This window comes from Ixodes scapularis, unplaced genomic scaffold, assembly GCF_016920785.2.
Source record: "Ixodes scapularis isolate PalLabHiFi unplaced genomic scaffold, ASM1692078v2 PGA_scaffold6__148_contigs__length_123643588, whole genome shotgun sequence".
In the NCBI taxonomy this organism is placed as follows: domain Eukaryota; kingdom Metazoa; phylum Arthropoda; class Arachnida; order Ixodida; family Ixodidae; genus Ixodes; species Ixodes scapularis.
The window spans coordinates 39,961,254-39,977,528 of NW_024609881.1; the positions used below are offsets into that span (position 1 = coordinate 39,961,254).

General features: G+C 45.0%; 1 protein-coding gene across 1 annotated transcript in view; it reads left to right on the plus strand.

Moving 5' to 3' along the window:
- Positions 1 to 16,275, plus strand: part of LOC115324358 — an 85,103-nt gene that overhangs the window by 45,071 nt on the left and 23,757 nt on the right. Inside the window, exons 9-10 of the mRNA XM_040210466.1 lie at positions 2,447 to 2,558; positions 14,223 to 14,367. Coding sequence (XP_040066400.1) covers positions 2,447 to 2,558; positions 14,223 to 14,367 — 257 coding nt within the window. The remainder of the gene's footprint in view (positions 1 to 2,446; positions 2,559 to 14,222; positions 14,368 to 16,275) is intronic.

Here is a 16,275-nt window from a genome sequence, read left to right on the forward strand (position 1 = left end):
CTTTCCGTCATAATTTCGTACAGTTCAGTCTTTTCCTTAGAGAGCAATCGCACTCGGGGACTGACAGTCACATTGGCCACTGTACGATAGGAGCTTTCCGTTTAGACTAGCGTTCCAACATGACTATCCGCACGTCGCTCGGTTGCACCTAGTCCCTCAAATGATCTTAAACTCTTTAATGTAAAGCGGAATATCCACCTGCGACATCCCGCCCCCTCCCATCACGGCCCGACCAACGGCATCAATGCCCGACAGTTTACGTCATCTCATCTTGTTACACCACTGATACGCGAACCCACGGTCACATCGGCGATAATTACAGTCTTCTGTTCACAACCCACAACACTGCCATCACGATCCAGCTGCTATGTTGCTGACAAGCAGAAATACAGAACCACGTTGAACGCCGGTTGGCACTCGGCTCGGGAAAAGAGAACCGACCTCAGCACGGAAGGCACCATGGCAGCCGGCATCAAAACCTGCCTGCCTTGGACGCAATTCCTGTGATTTCCATAACGTCAAAAATGTCGACGCTGTTCCGCGTGGTTCCGCTACTGTAGTTCCGCGTGGGTCCCGCAATCCAGAGACGGCCATCTTACCCAGTGTATGTAGCGCTGCTGGCACTGCTCCGGAACTTCGCTGTTTCTAGCGGCTTCGTTTGCTCGTTTGGTAAAATTAGTGGTAAAAACGCCAATGCAAACGAAATGCTCTGGACGTTTGGACTAAAAGACGGAATTACAGGCGGTCTTCGCTACCGCTGAAGCGCAATCAACTCAACAACATTTATTTAACAACGTGCGCGATGTGCTCGACAAACACAACCGAAAGAAGATGAGTCGGGAGGGCGAAAGCTTTCTCCCGTCTGCCTGGACAAGGAGGAAAACGTCTCGTTCCTCCCTTCTTCTCGTGTCCGCTTGGGGGCGCGTCGGTAGAAGGGAGGAAGGCGCGCCGTTGCTACTTTTTTCCTCCATTTTTTCTTAGAGTGTAGTGCGTTCCGTGATGTCGGGGGAGGGGGGGGGGGGGGGGTTGGTTATCTCGGGACCGGTTGCCTTGATCCCGGGACGGAGCCGGTGGTGCTGATGGTCACCGTGCTGAAGCCGGGACGATGCGATCAGCTGCCCTGCCGCCTGGACGGAGCCAGGTGCGTTGATTTTCAGCGCGTTGAAGCCGGGACGGAGCCGGTTACGTTGACCACACTGACACCACGACGGAGCCGGGTGGCGCACCGTTCGAGCAGCCGACCGTCGCAGCTCTTTGTTCAGTTTCGAGTTCCTCTCGCACCCGCGATACCGTTCTCCTTTTCCTTCACTTCTTTTTCTTCCTTTTTTTCACTAAATCATGACATTCGTAGCGCCGGCTGTGTCCAAACTTAAGGTGAAACGAAGTAAGCTTAGACCACGGCTTGCACTCCCTCGCTCTTGTATAAGTGCGGCTGACAGGTTCAATTTGAGCTTTAAAGACGCCGCGCTCATCTCCCACCATATCAGTGAAACGGGGCACTTTTACTAAAGATGTCCACATTTTTCTTCAATATTAGAAAAGTGTTCATATTTCCTGGTTTGTACTGGAAGAAAAGAATATCCTTCCCTACAAACAGGACAACAAGGTTTTCTCCTAATATGCACCCCATTATTGTGGCTCTGAGTCAGGCTTAATGAGAACGCTACGCGTATCTTCAGTCTTGAGACGAAACGCTGCAGAAATTCGAGCGAAAATAGTTATCATTGTTATCAGATGGGCAATTACACCGCGTCACTGGGGGCCTTCCGGTGTCTGTGCTAAGCAGCAATAGATAGAAAAAAACGTTCAGCAAATGGCCCTCCTTAAAACCAGTCTGCTTTCATAGAGATAACACGTGCTTTTCGTATACAATAGTCAATGCCGGAACCGACATCCCGCACAGGTCTGTCAGTATTAGCATAGTTATTTTTTTAATTTAACGAGGACGTCCATGACATGATTTGCTTGCAATAAAGCGCTCGAGGTACGTCAGAAAAACACATTACCTGCTGTATTCCCGACAGTGTAAAACATATAGGTTTATATAGCGGTTTATGCGGACCTTAGAAACCTTCACCGCCACGAGTACACACTCATGCGTCGTGCGGAGCATAAAATATAGCCACGACTGCCGCACGTAAGACGTAATTTAACTCATTTTCGAGTTCGATATTTCTGATAAACAGTACATCGTACATATTATATTTACCTTCAGGCCGCGTTTTAATATTCGCAGAATTTACGATATTTGTTTCCCAAAATTTCACTCTCAAAAAACTGCGCCTTCCCAATGACAATTACTTAGTCTTTTTTTCCTGGGCATGATTTTTAGGCGTGGAAATAGATGGAAATTGGAGGGATTACAATGGCAGAGAGACAAATAGCTTGCCTGCACAACTAAAATGTGGTGTAATCTAAAATTACTAAATTTTTTTTTTTTTTTTAGGATTGGCGTTTAATAATGGTTTTTGCAGCGTAAGCGAACGCGTTGCAATGGTGGAGGATCAACCACACACATACTCTTTCATTCAACTTATTACACACGAACTGGCTCATACGTAAGTATATAAGAATCTTCTGACTATAAATATTAGAATATGCGAATTGGAGTATCCCGCGCATCATACCCGGCCCAACTTTCCGTAGCAGTATAGCTAAAGCAACTGAGCAGAAGCGTCATATGAACTTGCGACGGAATGTAGTTCACGGAAATATTTTGCTGTTTCTTATTTCGCAACTATGAACCATTCTAAATTATACGATTTATGTCCTGCTCAGCAAGAATGCTTCTACTATAACTTCAACTAAAACTTTGCCGACGCCAAAAAAACGACATACTTTGTTTCGACTTTGCTGTTACGATCTAAAAATGCAAATATAAGACAGTTCTCTCCTGTTTATCTTTTTGCTATTACTTCCAGTTCAGTTTATAGGGTGGAAGGTATTTTGTTATCTGAATCTGTTAAATAATTTAGCGCAGGATTGAATTAGTGCTTCATTTAAACGTCATTTGGGACACATCTAGGCAGATATATTCTGCACACAATGAGGTTTCTCTCCCGCTTACATTTGTACTGTAAAAATAATAGGAGAACTTTTTTACGACGACCTTTCTAGTTCGCTAGGTATGTTGAACTTCCGAGTGTAAACAAATAATTTGTTCGCAGAAAAAAAAATAAAGGCTATTTTGTGGGGAATTACTGGCAGAATAGCAGGCGCGTGGGGGCACTGTTTTTTAGCGTATTGACTTCAATGCCGCTTATAGTTGTCCCCGAGGATAACCTAAAGTTTGACAATAGACCATTCCGGACATATGTGGCTCGTCTATCGTATCCTCGACGTATTACTGCAATCCCATTTGCGACAACTTCTGTCCACATCGCGCGACAATCGTACGTTCACATCGCGCGGGGCAATCTGGTGGACTTCCGGTGTTTCATGGGAGAGAGAGAGAAATGACGTGAGAGAATTAGGGGGTTGTTTCAGTGTTTCATGGGATCTTCCAGAAAGGTATAGAGATTCGCCATTCTCAAATAAAAAAAGAAATTCTTCCAAACTAAAACCGTTGGAGCATCGACGAAGGCATCACGCTCTGGTGTTCTCCCTCGACATTTCTATACCTTACAGGCTTGGAGCGGCTCACGACGGGGATCCGCCTGATACGAAAATACCCGGAATGCCGCAAGACATATGCGACTCAAAAGAGGAGTACATCATGGCGCCCAGAGCTCACGGAAGGAACAGCGGACACTTCTCTAATTGCTCTCTAATGCAAATGAATGCATTTATCAAGTGAGAACATCATCAAAACTTATAATTTATACGCTGATTAGACCACTTAAAAGCTCGAGGTTTACTAACGCTTTTTCCTAAACCGCGTGCATTTACCGTGCCTTTTAGTTAAACCCATTGAATATTTCCCTGGAACGCAAGTTGGGGAAACAGCTAGCTTCGCCAATCCCTGCGAGAATTGAATGGTTTATAACTGAAGTTGAAACATATTTCGCGTAATGCAACCCTACTAAAATTGCCGCCCGCACAGCTGACCGAGTAGGCAGCTCTGCCATTTCAGACCTGCCAGCACGGTGTCCATGGCATGTTGAAGGGCGGCTGCTGCTGTACAAAGCGCGAACAGCATTATTTTGAACTCGTACAGAGCGTCGGGAGTGTGGAGGGCAGTTTTCTCGCGGTCGCGTTCGTCGACTTCAATCTGCGAGTAGCCACTCACCAGGTCCATCGACGGAAAGGATCGGGAATGGCGCAGTCGGTACAAAGTTGTCTCTACGCGGGGGAGTTGATAAACGTCCCTCTTAGTCACAGCGTTTAGTCAACGATAGTCCACGCAGAACCTCAGGGTTCCGTCCCTTTTCTTTATATGGACGACTGGTGACGCCCACGAACTTCTTGGGAGTTAAATGATGTCGTCGTCGAGCATTTCCTGGACATGTTCTAAATCACCTCCCTTTCCTTTAAGGATAGTCGGTACGGCGACTGGTGAGCAGAGCGTCGTTGTCAGTAATGATGCCGTGCTTCGCTAACTTTATATGTCGCACACTTAACTAGCTGCAAAACACTCGCCAAAGTCGCTCAGAAGGTCATGCTGCCGTCCTCGTTCAGTAGCTTGAAGCTTCGAGTCAATGTCATGTTTCCAGGGTGGCGTTCTCTCGCGGTGCGATCAAGTCGGCTCTTCTCGATGTGGCCCACGGCGAAACCTTTCGTAAGGTGCAGCGGCTCTTCTCGCGAACTAGTAACCAGGACCATAGCTGGTTCTTGGAGTCCTGCTACTCCTTGTACAACACCGATTCCTCTTTCCAAAAGCAACTGAAAGCTTCTCTCGAGCACAACTTTGCCGCAGGAACCTTTCTTGATCTCCACGAGTGCGAAAACACTCGACCTCGCCACTAAGTTTACGTGGTTTGCGAGGCCTCGTAAATCGGATGACGTCGCTTTTCTTCCTCCTGTGGTGGAACAGGTTTTCGTAGCGTCAGCCCGTTCGCACCGAGGTCGATGTCGGCGGCATAGTCGCAGAAAATTTCCATTCCGAGGATAACATCCCCGCACATTCTTGCAGAGCGACAAAGCTTCACAGGGCAGGTCTCACCGTGGATCTTGAAGCGAGAAGTGGATCTCCCGACTTGTGTGAAGAGATGGCCACCGGCAGTTCATATTTCAAAGCCAATTTATGGTGTCATCACTTTCCGAAGGCGGCATGAAAACCTTACACTCAAGACGGAGTCGTCTGCTCGGGTGTCCACGAGGGCCGAAGCGTCGCAGCTGTCGATAATCACGTTGAGGCTGTTTCGCAGCTTTGCAGAAGCGTTGCTCCGATGCGTGTTGTCGGTCAAGTGGGAGGCCTCAGGTGTTTTCGGAGGCTCTTTACGTCGTCGTTTCACGGCAACCCCACCTCCAGCGGTTATCGCGCCTAGTTTTCCCAGCGCGCCAAGTGCGACAGGCTCTCAGGACGGGGTAGGTGCATCGGCGAAGATGGACGTTTTGGTGACGGCGACCGGGACTTACGGCGAGCAGCAGGCGGCGGGGGAGACAGAGGTCGTCGGAGGTACGCCTCAACAGTGGCGTCACTATGGTATGCGGCACCCGGAAGAGTGCCGCATCGCCGCGACATCCCCCCCCCCCCCCCCGCGCTCTCGTGGCCCTCCGCGACACCCCCCTGAGCGCTTTGCCCGGGGCGGTCTTCCTCCCCGCCCCCCCCCCCCCTCCCCTTTTTGACGCCACTGCTCTTCAATCCTCAGGTGCCGCTCACCGTACCGTGGGCGTGGGTCGCATGGGTGGAAGTCCCGCAGCTCTATTTGCCGGTAGGGGCAAGGGCGGTAGATATGGTCGTTCCTCCGCAGTGGTAGCACAACGGGCGTCGATCGGCCGTCCTCCACACGTCTGTCTTCCTCGGCGAGGGTCGCTCAGGGCAGACGTGCTGGACTTTTCCTTCCTAACGTTGAGAATACTGCGGCATCGGAGCCCCCCGTCGGGAGGTGCCGTGGCCTGGCGGTTAGCTTGCGGCGTTCGTCGGGCCATGGCGGCGTAGCTCAAGGTCGGTTCCTCTGGCGTCGTCGTGTAAAGGGGAACTTCAGGTTGGAAGGCTCGGTAAAGCTCCTCTCGGACGACCAAGGCGAGCAACAGTGAGGCCAGGCGTCCAGGAGTGGGCAGCAGCTTCTTTCGCTCTTCACGTACGACATCGCGAATGATCTCCCAAATACCCGTCAGGCTGGAGCCGTTGTCCAATCCCATTGGCAAGGGGGCAACTACACCGGGGTGCCGCTGGTAGTGGGTTGCCCTTTCAAGGATGGCACACTCTATGTTCGTCGCCTCGGTAACAAATTCTTGAACAGTTGTCGGTAGGTTGCTTACGACTCCACCGATGATGTCGTCCTTTACTCCACGCATCAGAATACGCAGCTTTTCCTTGGTGCCTTGAGGGTCGACGCGGGAGCTCAGGAACAGGACACCTTCCACGATTCTCGTGACGCTCTCATTGGAACCCTGGGTCCTCAATTGCAGCAGATCTTCGTCCCTCTCGCTTCAGTGTTGTCTGGGGAACGTACGCGTCAGCTCATTTTTGCAAGGGTCTCACGAAGTAAATGTGCTTCGTTGTTTTCAAACCAGCGCCTTGCGGTACCTTCAGGAGAGAAATAAAAGCTCTGCAGGCGCTGCTCGCCACCCCAGCCGTTGTGACAGGCCACGCAGTCGTAATAATTGATCCAGTCTGACATCCTCGTTGATCTCGCCAAGAAAGCTAATAGGTGATCGCGGCCGGACAGGCAGGACGACGACAGGCGGGGTGGTCATCGTACGGTATCTCATTCTTCCGGTTCTTGGGAAAGAGACCAAATTCGTGGGGCTGACCTTTGGTACGACGGCTTGTTCGGGCTTAGACGTCATCGGCGAGGGTAGCCTTCCGGGGCTGAGCAATTCACTTGGCTGGGGTGCCTTCGGAGGGGCACGCTTTATGGGTATAGAACGCAACACCCCGCACCTCCACCAAAATGACACGAGCGTCAAATAATTAGGCAGCTAATAACTAGAGAAACTACACGTTTGATGAGACAAACTTTTGCCAAAAACGAAATAGATGAAGGTGAGCATCGCAGGCGTCGTAGTCGGCAAAACAGCAGGATCGAGCGTTGGGGCGAGACTGACTCCAATTGGCGAGCCGGAGTCAGTCTCGCCACAGCGCTCGATCCTGCTGTTTCGCCGATATCGACACCTGCGACGTTAACCTTCTTTTGTTTTGTTTGGGGCACAAGCTTGTTCCATTAAACGTTTAGTTGATCTAGTTACTCGCCGTCTCATCATTTGTCATTCGGGACAATATATTCAGCGTTCTCTTTTTTTGTTTTTCTAGAGGTACTAGATTTAGATTTAGAAGTCAGGATTGTTTTAGCCACGGGACATTGTTCGAATCCCGGCCAAGGTGCCCGCAATCAGACTGAGGCTTATTGCGGAGAAGGCGCCGTGTAACCGAGCTTTCGGTTGTACGTCAAAAGATCCCGAGGTGTTCAAAATTAATCCTGATTCCTCCGCTGGGGCGTGCCAGATGCCCGTCGTTCATTTGGCACGTAGAACCTCCAAATTTGTCTTTTTTCCACGGGACAAAGTTTATTGTGGTGATAGGGTCACTAGAAAAATAAATATTTTAGTGCATAAATAAATGACTTTATATCAAATGAACGTTTAAATTCAGACCTGAGTTCGACGTAGTTTCATAATTGAAGTTCGAATTTATTATAGCTTAGCCGTAACATAAAATTTGGACTAAATAGCCGCAGTGTTTGCTACGGGGCGAGAAATGTCATCCTTGTTTGGGCTTCAAACCGAAATTAAACTGGCAAGGCCAGCCAGTTGCCTGGCAGGCTGCTTGTAAAATCAAGTAAACACAAAATTCATCTTGCGGTGGGGTTTATGTATCCGCTCCAAATATAATTGGTTCCCTTCCTTCGAGCCGACGAGTCTGATGAAAATATTAACTCGGCATCGAGTCCATCATCCGCCTTTGTTCGAATTTGCTGTCGATACGGCATCGACGACTACGACGAAAAGTTTTGTGCTGGGATTTCTTGGCACGGGTTTCCGCCTTAAGTGGATAGATATTTAGTTATTTTCGGTTCTTTGCTTCCTTCTTACCTTAAACTCTCGCTAATAGACAAAGATTCTGATTAACTTAAAATTTTGTATCTAACACTCTTGCATGTGTTAACCATTCGGTCACACGTGCGAGCCCTCGGCGACGCGCGTGTCAATTTTGCGTCACAGCCCGCAAGAGCTGATTGCAATCGGTGTTCTGTGGCTGGAGAACTAAAACGATAAGCCACCTTATCAACCGCGACAAGTCATCTCGCTTCGCTGCCATTATCACTAGAAACCGTATAAATCACGGTTACAAATCAGGGTAAAGAAAAAAAAAAGAAAACTTTCAGCACGAGAAGGCGACGAGCATTACCAGCAGAAACATAGTTGCGCTTAGAGTAGCTAAGGAAGAAGTAAATAATAAATTTAGGCGCTGATTTACCTACTGCTACAGAGTGGGAAGTTCTCAGTAAAAAAAGGGAATCCTGGTAAAAAAGCGCCGAAAAAGAAGCCAACAAAGAATAGGTGAAAAAGTGGCGCGCAAGGTATTCCCTATGTTCACCCACGCATAAAAATTCAACGCCTGAAACAGCATATCTAGATTATTGTAGTCTTGTGCAGGTTGCTAGGAGGTATTACAGTTGTACGCGTAGTAACCTTCTAGTTCAACATATTTCTAATCAAATTGTTGTCTCAGTCGCAGCAGTTATTTTAAAAATGTCATGAACATTGGAATGCGCCCAGTGTTTTTCTAATATTCTATAAGTTTTGATGATTACGTATATTGTTTGAAGCATGTTAAGCTCTTTCGTTCTATTCGCCTGTTTCACTGTGTGATACCGTGTGATTCTAGGCATCGATATTGACGCCTGATGGCTATTCTCTTCAAAGCGAAAACATGCAAACTAAAAAATGCCACGGGCAAGACAGACTCATTTTTTTTTCAGCTTTACCTTTTAAAGTCAATAAATAAATGACGTCTGTCCGAAAGGTGAAGTCACAGAAAATTCTCGCAGTGTTTCCGTTCAAATACAATGCAAACCAATAAATGTTTTTCTAATGAAAGCGCAGCTCGCTCGCTGTCTTAGTTCGGGATGGAAACTGTGACAGGCATCGGGAATTATTTTTCCCAAGCCCATAATGCCCCGAGGTTTGGAAACCTAGGCTTTAACTGCCCACAGAAAAATGTCAACTGGTGTCTAATTGGGCGATCTGGGAGGCCAATCATTGTCCATGCTCGTCCAATTTACCGATCTGGAACTTTTTTGGAAGTTCTGGAGCCAAACGAAAAAGGCCGTTATGCTCCGTTGTGGTGAAACCACGCGTGTCAAAGGTCTTGCAGTGGCAGCACGCAGGCAAATTCATCGACAAATTCATTAAGGACATCCACTGTGTACTTTCTCCCAGTGATATCGCATTTCAGAAAGCAAAGTCCAATAAGCTTGTTGCCGAGGATGCCGCACAAGGACTTGAGAGACCAATGTACCTAACGGCTATCTTCTAACCAACTAGGGTAATTCTCTTACTAGTAATGAGCATTATGAAGGTTCAGTTTCGTCGCGGCAGAATTTTGCTCCATCGCTTCAAATTACTTCGTTGAGAAATTTATTGTCTTCACTCGCTTTAATTAGAGCCTCATTTGCATAACTCAAGTCACCTTTCAAAGTTCACATCAGTGAGGTGCTGATGTAGGAAACGACGGCACGGATGGAGGTTTTGCTTCCGGAGCACGTTCCAGACGGAAGTGAAGGTCCTGCCGCACTCAGGCGCAATCTCACGGGCTCTGATGGTGGGCTTTCACGTAGGCGAGGACGTCAGTTTTATCATTTTCACTTACAAATGCGGCCTTTCTGCGCCTTCCGTGATGCAAACAACCAATCTTCCGAAAGTTTGTAAAGACGCTCGCAAACTGGGCATGTTGGCAACCCGACGATGCAGGAAACGAGCGGCATACAACCCTGTGGCCAGACGGGAATTGCCACTCATCTCAGCGCATGCCAGGCCCACGTCCACTTTTTTGTGACTGAATACTTGAAGCACACCGGGGAAGTCATTGGAGAATCGCTTTCTGGAACACTGAAGACAGGACAGCCGAGCTAGCAATGCCGCCCGTGCATCCCTTTCAAAAGCAGTGAAAGCAAAAGCACCAAGAGCAATAGCTAGCTCAAAGCCAAAACGTTGCACACGTTCTGAGCGGCACAATTTACGACTCTGCCATGATCATGAACGGCCCGAATTACGTATGAAATTGTATGTTTTTCGTTCAAATAAACTAGCTATTGATACGAACAATACCGATGCGTCTGTAGTGTCCCTTTGACAGGCAAAGGAATGTGTCTTCTCAAGATTATTCGATTGCGTCTCAGATAGATAGTGTTTGACGTCTTCATATTAATCGGAGGAAAAAAATTTTTTTTGTTATATAGCGCCACAAAAGAAAGCAACTTGTCGGTGACGTAAGGTGGCTTATCGATTCAGTTCAGCAGGCAGAGAGCACCCACTGCAAATCACCTCCGGCGCTGTGACGTAAAGTAATGATGAAAATTCCACCATTGACACGTGCCCCTCCGGCGTCGAATGAGGGTTGTTTTTTCGGGGGACACTGGGCGTGTTTCGTTTCGGTATCGACAGATTTCTAGACCACAATTTCACAATGAATACCTTGAAGTGGCTGCTTAATCCATTTATTTTAAACTATGTTGGCCTTCAAGATCGATTTTTTATTATTTTTTCAATATAAACATCTGCCCTATAACATATAACTAATAAAGCGATTTGCGAATGTTCATTATTAGTCATTTTTGTTGCATTCCCCTTGAAGATATTGTTTGTCTGGCGGCATAACTCGCTTGCAAGGATCGCATTGGTGTAGCTGTCACGGTTTTTGTTTTATCAAAATTTGTATTCGATCAAAAAAAACAAAAAAAAACTCTATTCTTCTCATTGAAGACACAGTAAGAGGGTGACAGGATGCCAAATCACACGCTCCTCACTGCAGAGTTAGACCACAATTAAACGAGCTTTCCCATTGTGCCCTCCCACTTAACAGATACCTCAGTCGATCCAAGCACAAAGCAATGTTATTATTTTTTTGTGTGTTTAAGTCTGTCGATATATTATTTTGCCTAAGATTTGGGGTCATTGCCAGAAAACACGAGTTGGAAACCTCTCAGCCTGGGAGGTTCGTTGGTAATAAAACACTCGCCGAAACAAGAAAATGAAACCGCGGTGAAACTGATAGAATTGGCTATCACTTCGGCGCGCAATTGCATCACGCATCAGTTTATCTCTTCCTCTGCAGTTCCGTGATAGTGCAAAGTCGTACATTTGTCGGAACGTACAGCGCCTGTGAATGCTCGCAAATTGTTACGCGATTTTCTACATTAAAAATACAAAGGATAAATAACCAACGAGAGATGTTTGATTAATTTTCTAACAGTATAGTAAGGAGGGCATCTGTAGTATTTATGGAATAACTGCCATTTCGCTCATGTTTGTTTTCGTTGGTGTTTAGTTCGACTCAGAGTAATTGACGGCATCAATGTACTTGTCTCTAAGCTTTCCTAGCGCAAAACAGTCGGAAAATACCATCTAGCTTTTTTAGCCTTTAGCTTGTACTTTTCTAGTTTTATTTTTCCGGCGACTGCCTCGCGATGAAGTTCACACCTGTCCTTTTTTTTAACAAAGAAAAAAATGAATTAACGAGACAAACGAGTCTCAGGGCACGCGAGCATAATTTTAGTGTATTTTCTATAGTTGCTGTTCATCCCTGTATGGCCGGGTATTTTTTGTTTATCAACACTGAGATCAGAAGATTAATTGCGGAGGATTCTTCGGGAATGTAAATCAACTGAAATGGCCCTGCTAAATATCAAAAACAAAATCATGGACAATATTGAAAATCATTGCTACACTCTGGGTGTTTTTTTTAGATTTCAGGAAGGCCTTCGATTCTATAAAACACGACATCCTACTCCGAAAGCTGCCGCTGTATGGAATAAGAGGCAGTGTGCTAAACTTGATAAGCAGTTACTTGACATCAAGGTTTTTAATATACCGTCCTCAATGGTATGCGCTCTCCTTTAGCAAAAATTCGATACGGTGTGCAGCAGGGGTCCATTCTCGAGCCATTACTTTTCTTTTTTTACATCAATGATATAGTAAACATCCCACAAACACCTAACATAATTTTATATGCAGATGATACGAATGTATTCTTTACTGGTAGCTTTTTGAATATCGTAGGAAGAGAAACAAATAATTGGCTGAAGCAACTTCATTTATGGTTAGGCTCAAACCAGTTAGAGCTGAATACGGCAAAGACTAAGTACAGTATTTTTAGAGCAAAAAATAAGCCCATAACTAGCGAAATTAGTGTATCTTTTTAAAACTCGAATATTGAACGCGTGGAATCCTTTAAATTTCTTGGTGTTCATTTTCACGAAAATCTTTACTGGACTTGCCAAGTGAACGAACTCCGAAGGGATATTTCTAGATCAATTGGTTTAATTTGTAAGTTAAAATACCTCCTTCCAGTCTGGTTAAAAAAACAACTGGATATATCTTTGATTCACTCGAGGCTGCATTACTGTTTATTGGTCTGGGGGACGACTACAGCAAGTAATATTAAGCTATTATTTACATTGCAAAAACGCGCAGTTATGTCAATTGATAATTTACCTTGGACTGAATCGACTTCCCCTAGCTTTATTAAACATGGAATATTAACGTTAGACAATCTTTTTTACCTAAAGATCGCAATTTCAGTTCATACTCAAATAAATACGAATCCCGCAATATTTTACGGAACATATTTATCCAAGCAAACAAATTACAATTTGAGACATCAGCAGTTTTCAAAATCTAAAATAAGAACTAATTACTGTACACAAACACAAAAAAAAATCCTACCAGATAACCGATCTTCTTAACAGAAATTATTGTGTATTCGAATTGGCAGAGACAATAGAGTGCATGTTTCTTTTTAAAAAATACTTTACGGTATACTTCAATGTGCCTAGTGTGTATTCCTAGTATAGTTCACATCAAAATGGATTGTACGTTTTTTGTGTCTCATATTTTTATCTTCTGAGATTTTGTTTTATTTTTGATTAATGCTGTTTTTGATTCATTTCCTGTGCCCTGCTGCTGAGTGCTGTAACGGGGGTTGGGACCTAGTCATGTGATTCGTTTTCGCCTTTTGTCCCAACCTCCCTGACAACTGTGTCAAAAATAAATAAAGAAACAAACAAAAAAACAAATATGCCTCTCTCGACTTGAGTCAATACGTCGTGCAAGTGACTCTGCTGTTCGGGCACCTCGTGCGTTTTTTTTTTTTTATTTTAATATCCTCATGCTTTTAGATGATTTTGTTTCCCTGCAATATTAACCAATTACTTCTCTCGCTTGACTGCCCAGTCATCGCACGTTCTCTTGGCGTGTTGGGTGTCGCTTTTTGACTGCGCGCCCGCGTTTGTGTTCCATGGCGCCGAAGACGTTCTTGCTTTCCGTATTCGCATCTTTTAGAGATGGTGGTACCGCGGCGTGAGTATCGCGCCCCCTCCTGCATGATCGGCTTCACTATAAAATTTCTTGCCTCGACTCTCCTTACGTAAAAAAAAAAAAAAAAGTTTCTAATACTTATTGTACTCTGTAGCAAATTGTTTTAAGCGCCATTACAAACATTAGCTATTTGGCTGTGTAATATTCTTTTTAAAGTAAGTATATTTCGCTCAATTAGCAATACACCGTAGTGAACGGCCAGCCCGAAGCGAACGAAGAAGAGCAGATTTTGAGACTGAAGGTTTTTGGAATCGATCTCGTCGGGGCTGCTTGTTCTAGCTGAAGTATTTTAAAATAATGTAATAAATATTTATGTAGCCTCAACGATACATAAATATTTATTAACTTATTTTAAAATTCTCCAGGTAGAACAACCATCCCCGACGAGATTGCTTCCGAAACCTTCAGTCTCAAAATCTGCTCCTTTCGTCCACTTCGGACTGGCCGTTCAATACAATACTTCGCCGATAGCCGCCATTATGAACTTTCCGGTTTTTATAAATGCTCTAAGTCTAAAAGACTCTGAGTTATGTTGGGAGTTCTCTTCATGTGCAAGCATTTTTTGTTGTTGTTGTTTTCAGGACATTAAGCGAAGATTGTCTAAAAATTAAATCAACTCCGAAACCTACTATGCCAGATGCGGCTGTGCTTCCGGGGACGAATCTGAATATGACTAGTTACTGCGAACATAAACATCCAAGCTTTTGTGACATCACCGTACGACAGGTATGAACCCTGATTAAAACTATAGCGTAAAATCAGATTGTATACGTTATTAAATAATTGTTAACCTAAATGACGTTATGACTCAAGTAAACGAGAAACCAGCTCTGGACTGTGAAGTCCAACTTCATCTATCTTTGACTCGATATAAAAATCAGACAAATTGAAACAGCTTTTACGCATGCATCGCTATTGTGTGGCACAGAAACCCAAATAAATAGCTGACTCTGATGAACTCAAGCCCATATCACGATTTATTAGGTGAGGCACCCCAGATATTTCCTGGTCAGAAAACACGAATCTCATCAAAGTTTGTCTTCGCAAGCATACGCTCTTGGTCCTTCTGTTTAGACATTTTATTTTAATTGATTGAAACTTTTGGTACTTGTCATTTTATTGTATGTTTTTTGATCACCTTTCTTGGAGTATATGGGTCTACTCGTGCATACATCGGAGAATAAGACAAAAGAACCGAGCGTAACGTTACTGTCTCGGCGTTAGGGAGTCTCAGTAAAGAACTCTGATTCTTACGATAACTGTACCCGATAACGATACAATGCATGCGGAAAGGCGTCGGCGGAGGTATTGTACACAAATGTTTCGAAAATATATACTAAAACTCCTTATTATGAGTTAGACCACCCACGGAAGGGCAAGCCAAAAGGGGTAAATGTCGCGAAGGTGCCTCCGGCGTGCTAATCCTGAAACCGACCGCCGAATCGGGGCGATAAGAAATGTTTCTTGTGCTCTTTCCCAGACTTTTGAACAGCTTAACGTGTGTCTTCGGGACTCTCTGTGCCGCTTTTGAGCAGCCTTGGCCTGAACACCGCTGTCCACCTTATATTGGAGCAACCTGTACATCTCACTGTACTCATATATTAGATTTATAATTTTAATGACGCTTTATAAAAATGTAGGCCTTCACTCCGAGATTGCACGTATATTTTTAATTAAACATATAACTTTTGGCAAATTTTGAGTGTTCAAATTACTCACTGCGTTTTAAGCTGAATTTATGGGTAATATTGTCCTGTTAGGTTTATGGCATTCGTCAGGCAGCTCGTTAGAAAAAGTAACCTGAGTGGGAGCATATGCTTCCGTTATTTAAATAACTCGAACTATTTTATGAGGTCATTGTCTATTAGGAGAGAGGCACATCTGCTAGATTGATGTCACTCCCTATGCAGAGATATCTGTTTTTCCACAAGATGCAACACAACGAGTTACTCACTTATTGGACAGTCTAATACTTTTTATATAACGACGATGCATGCCAAGAAAGCCAAAACTCATTTCGACATGACTCAACTTTCTGTTCGAAGCTGGAACGCCCAGTTTGAAACGCGCCCGCCTGATATATCACAAAAGTTTATCTTATACGTTGAATTTATCTTTCAAAAACTTCAAGTGTAAAATCAGCAAATAAATTTTTAACTTTTCGCAAGTTCCAAGAGCACACTGTAGTCGGTTACAAGTCAAGAAGGTAGCGGCAAAAGCCCCTCAAAGGGAATCTTGTATTCCTCCGCCACCAATCGCGTCCCGTTGTTTCCGTGACGTCACGACCTGCCCGAACCAATCTTGTTCTGGCAAATGAATATTTTCAACATGGCTGCCGGGCAGATTTTCTACGACTCGAGTATCTTGCAGCAATTATTCTGTTTTTAATGCTGTTTTTCACTTACCCGACCACTTTTATTCGCAATAGGTTCTGCGCCACAGCGTGAGAATCCAGCGATAGCATTGCCATCGAAAATTTCGATAGTAAGGCCTAGCATTGTACATACGTCGAACGCCGTCTGCTTCTCTGTCTCGGGTTGCGCCTCAACATCGTGAAGGCATCGGCGTTTCTTCGCAGTGGTTTCCGTGGAGCAACGTTAAAATGCAGCGGTCACCAAACTCTTCTTTATAAGT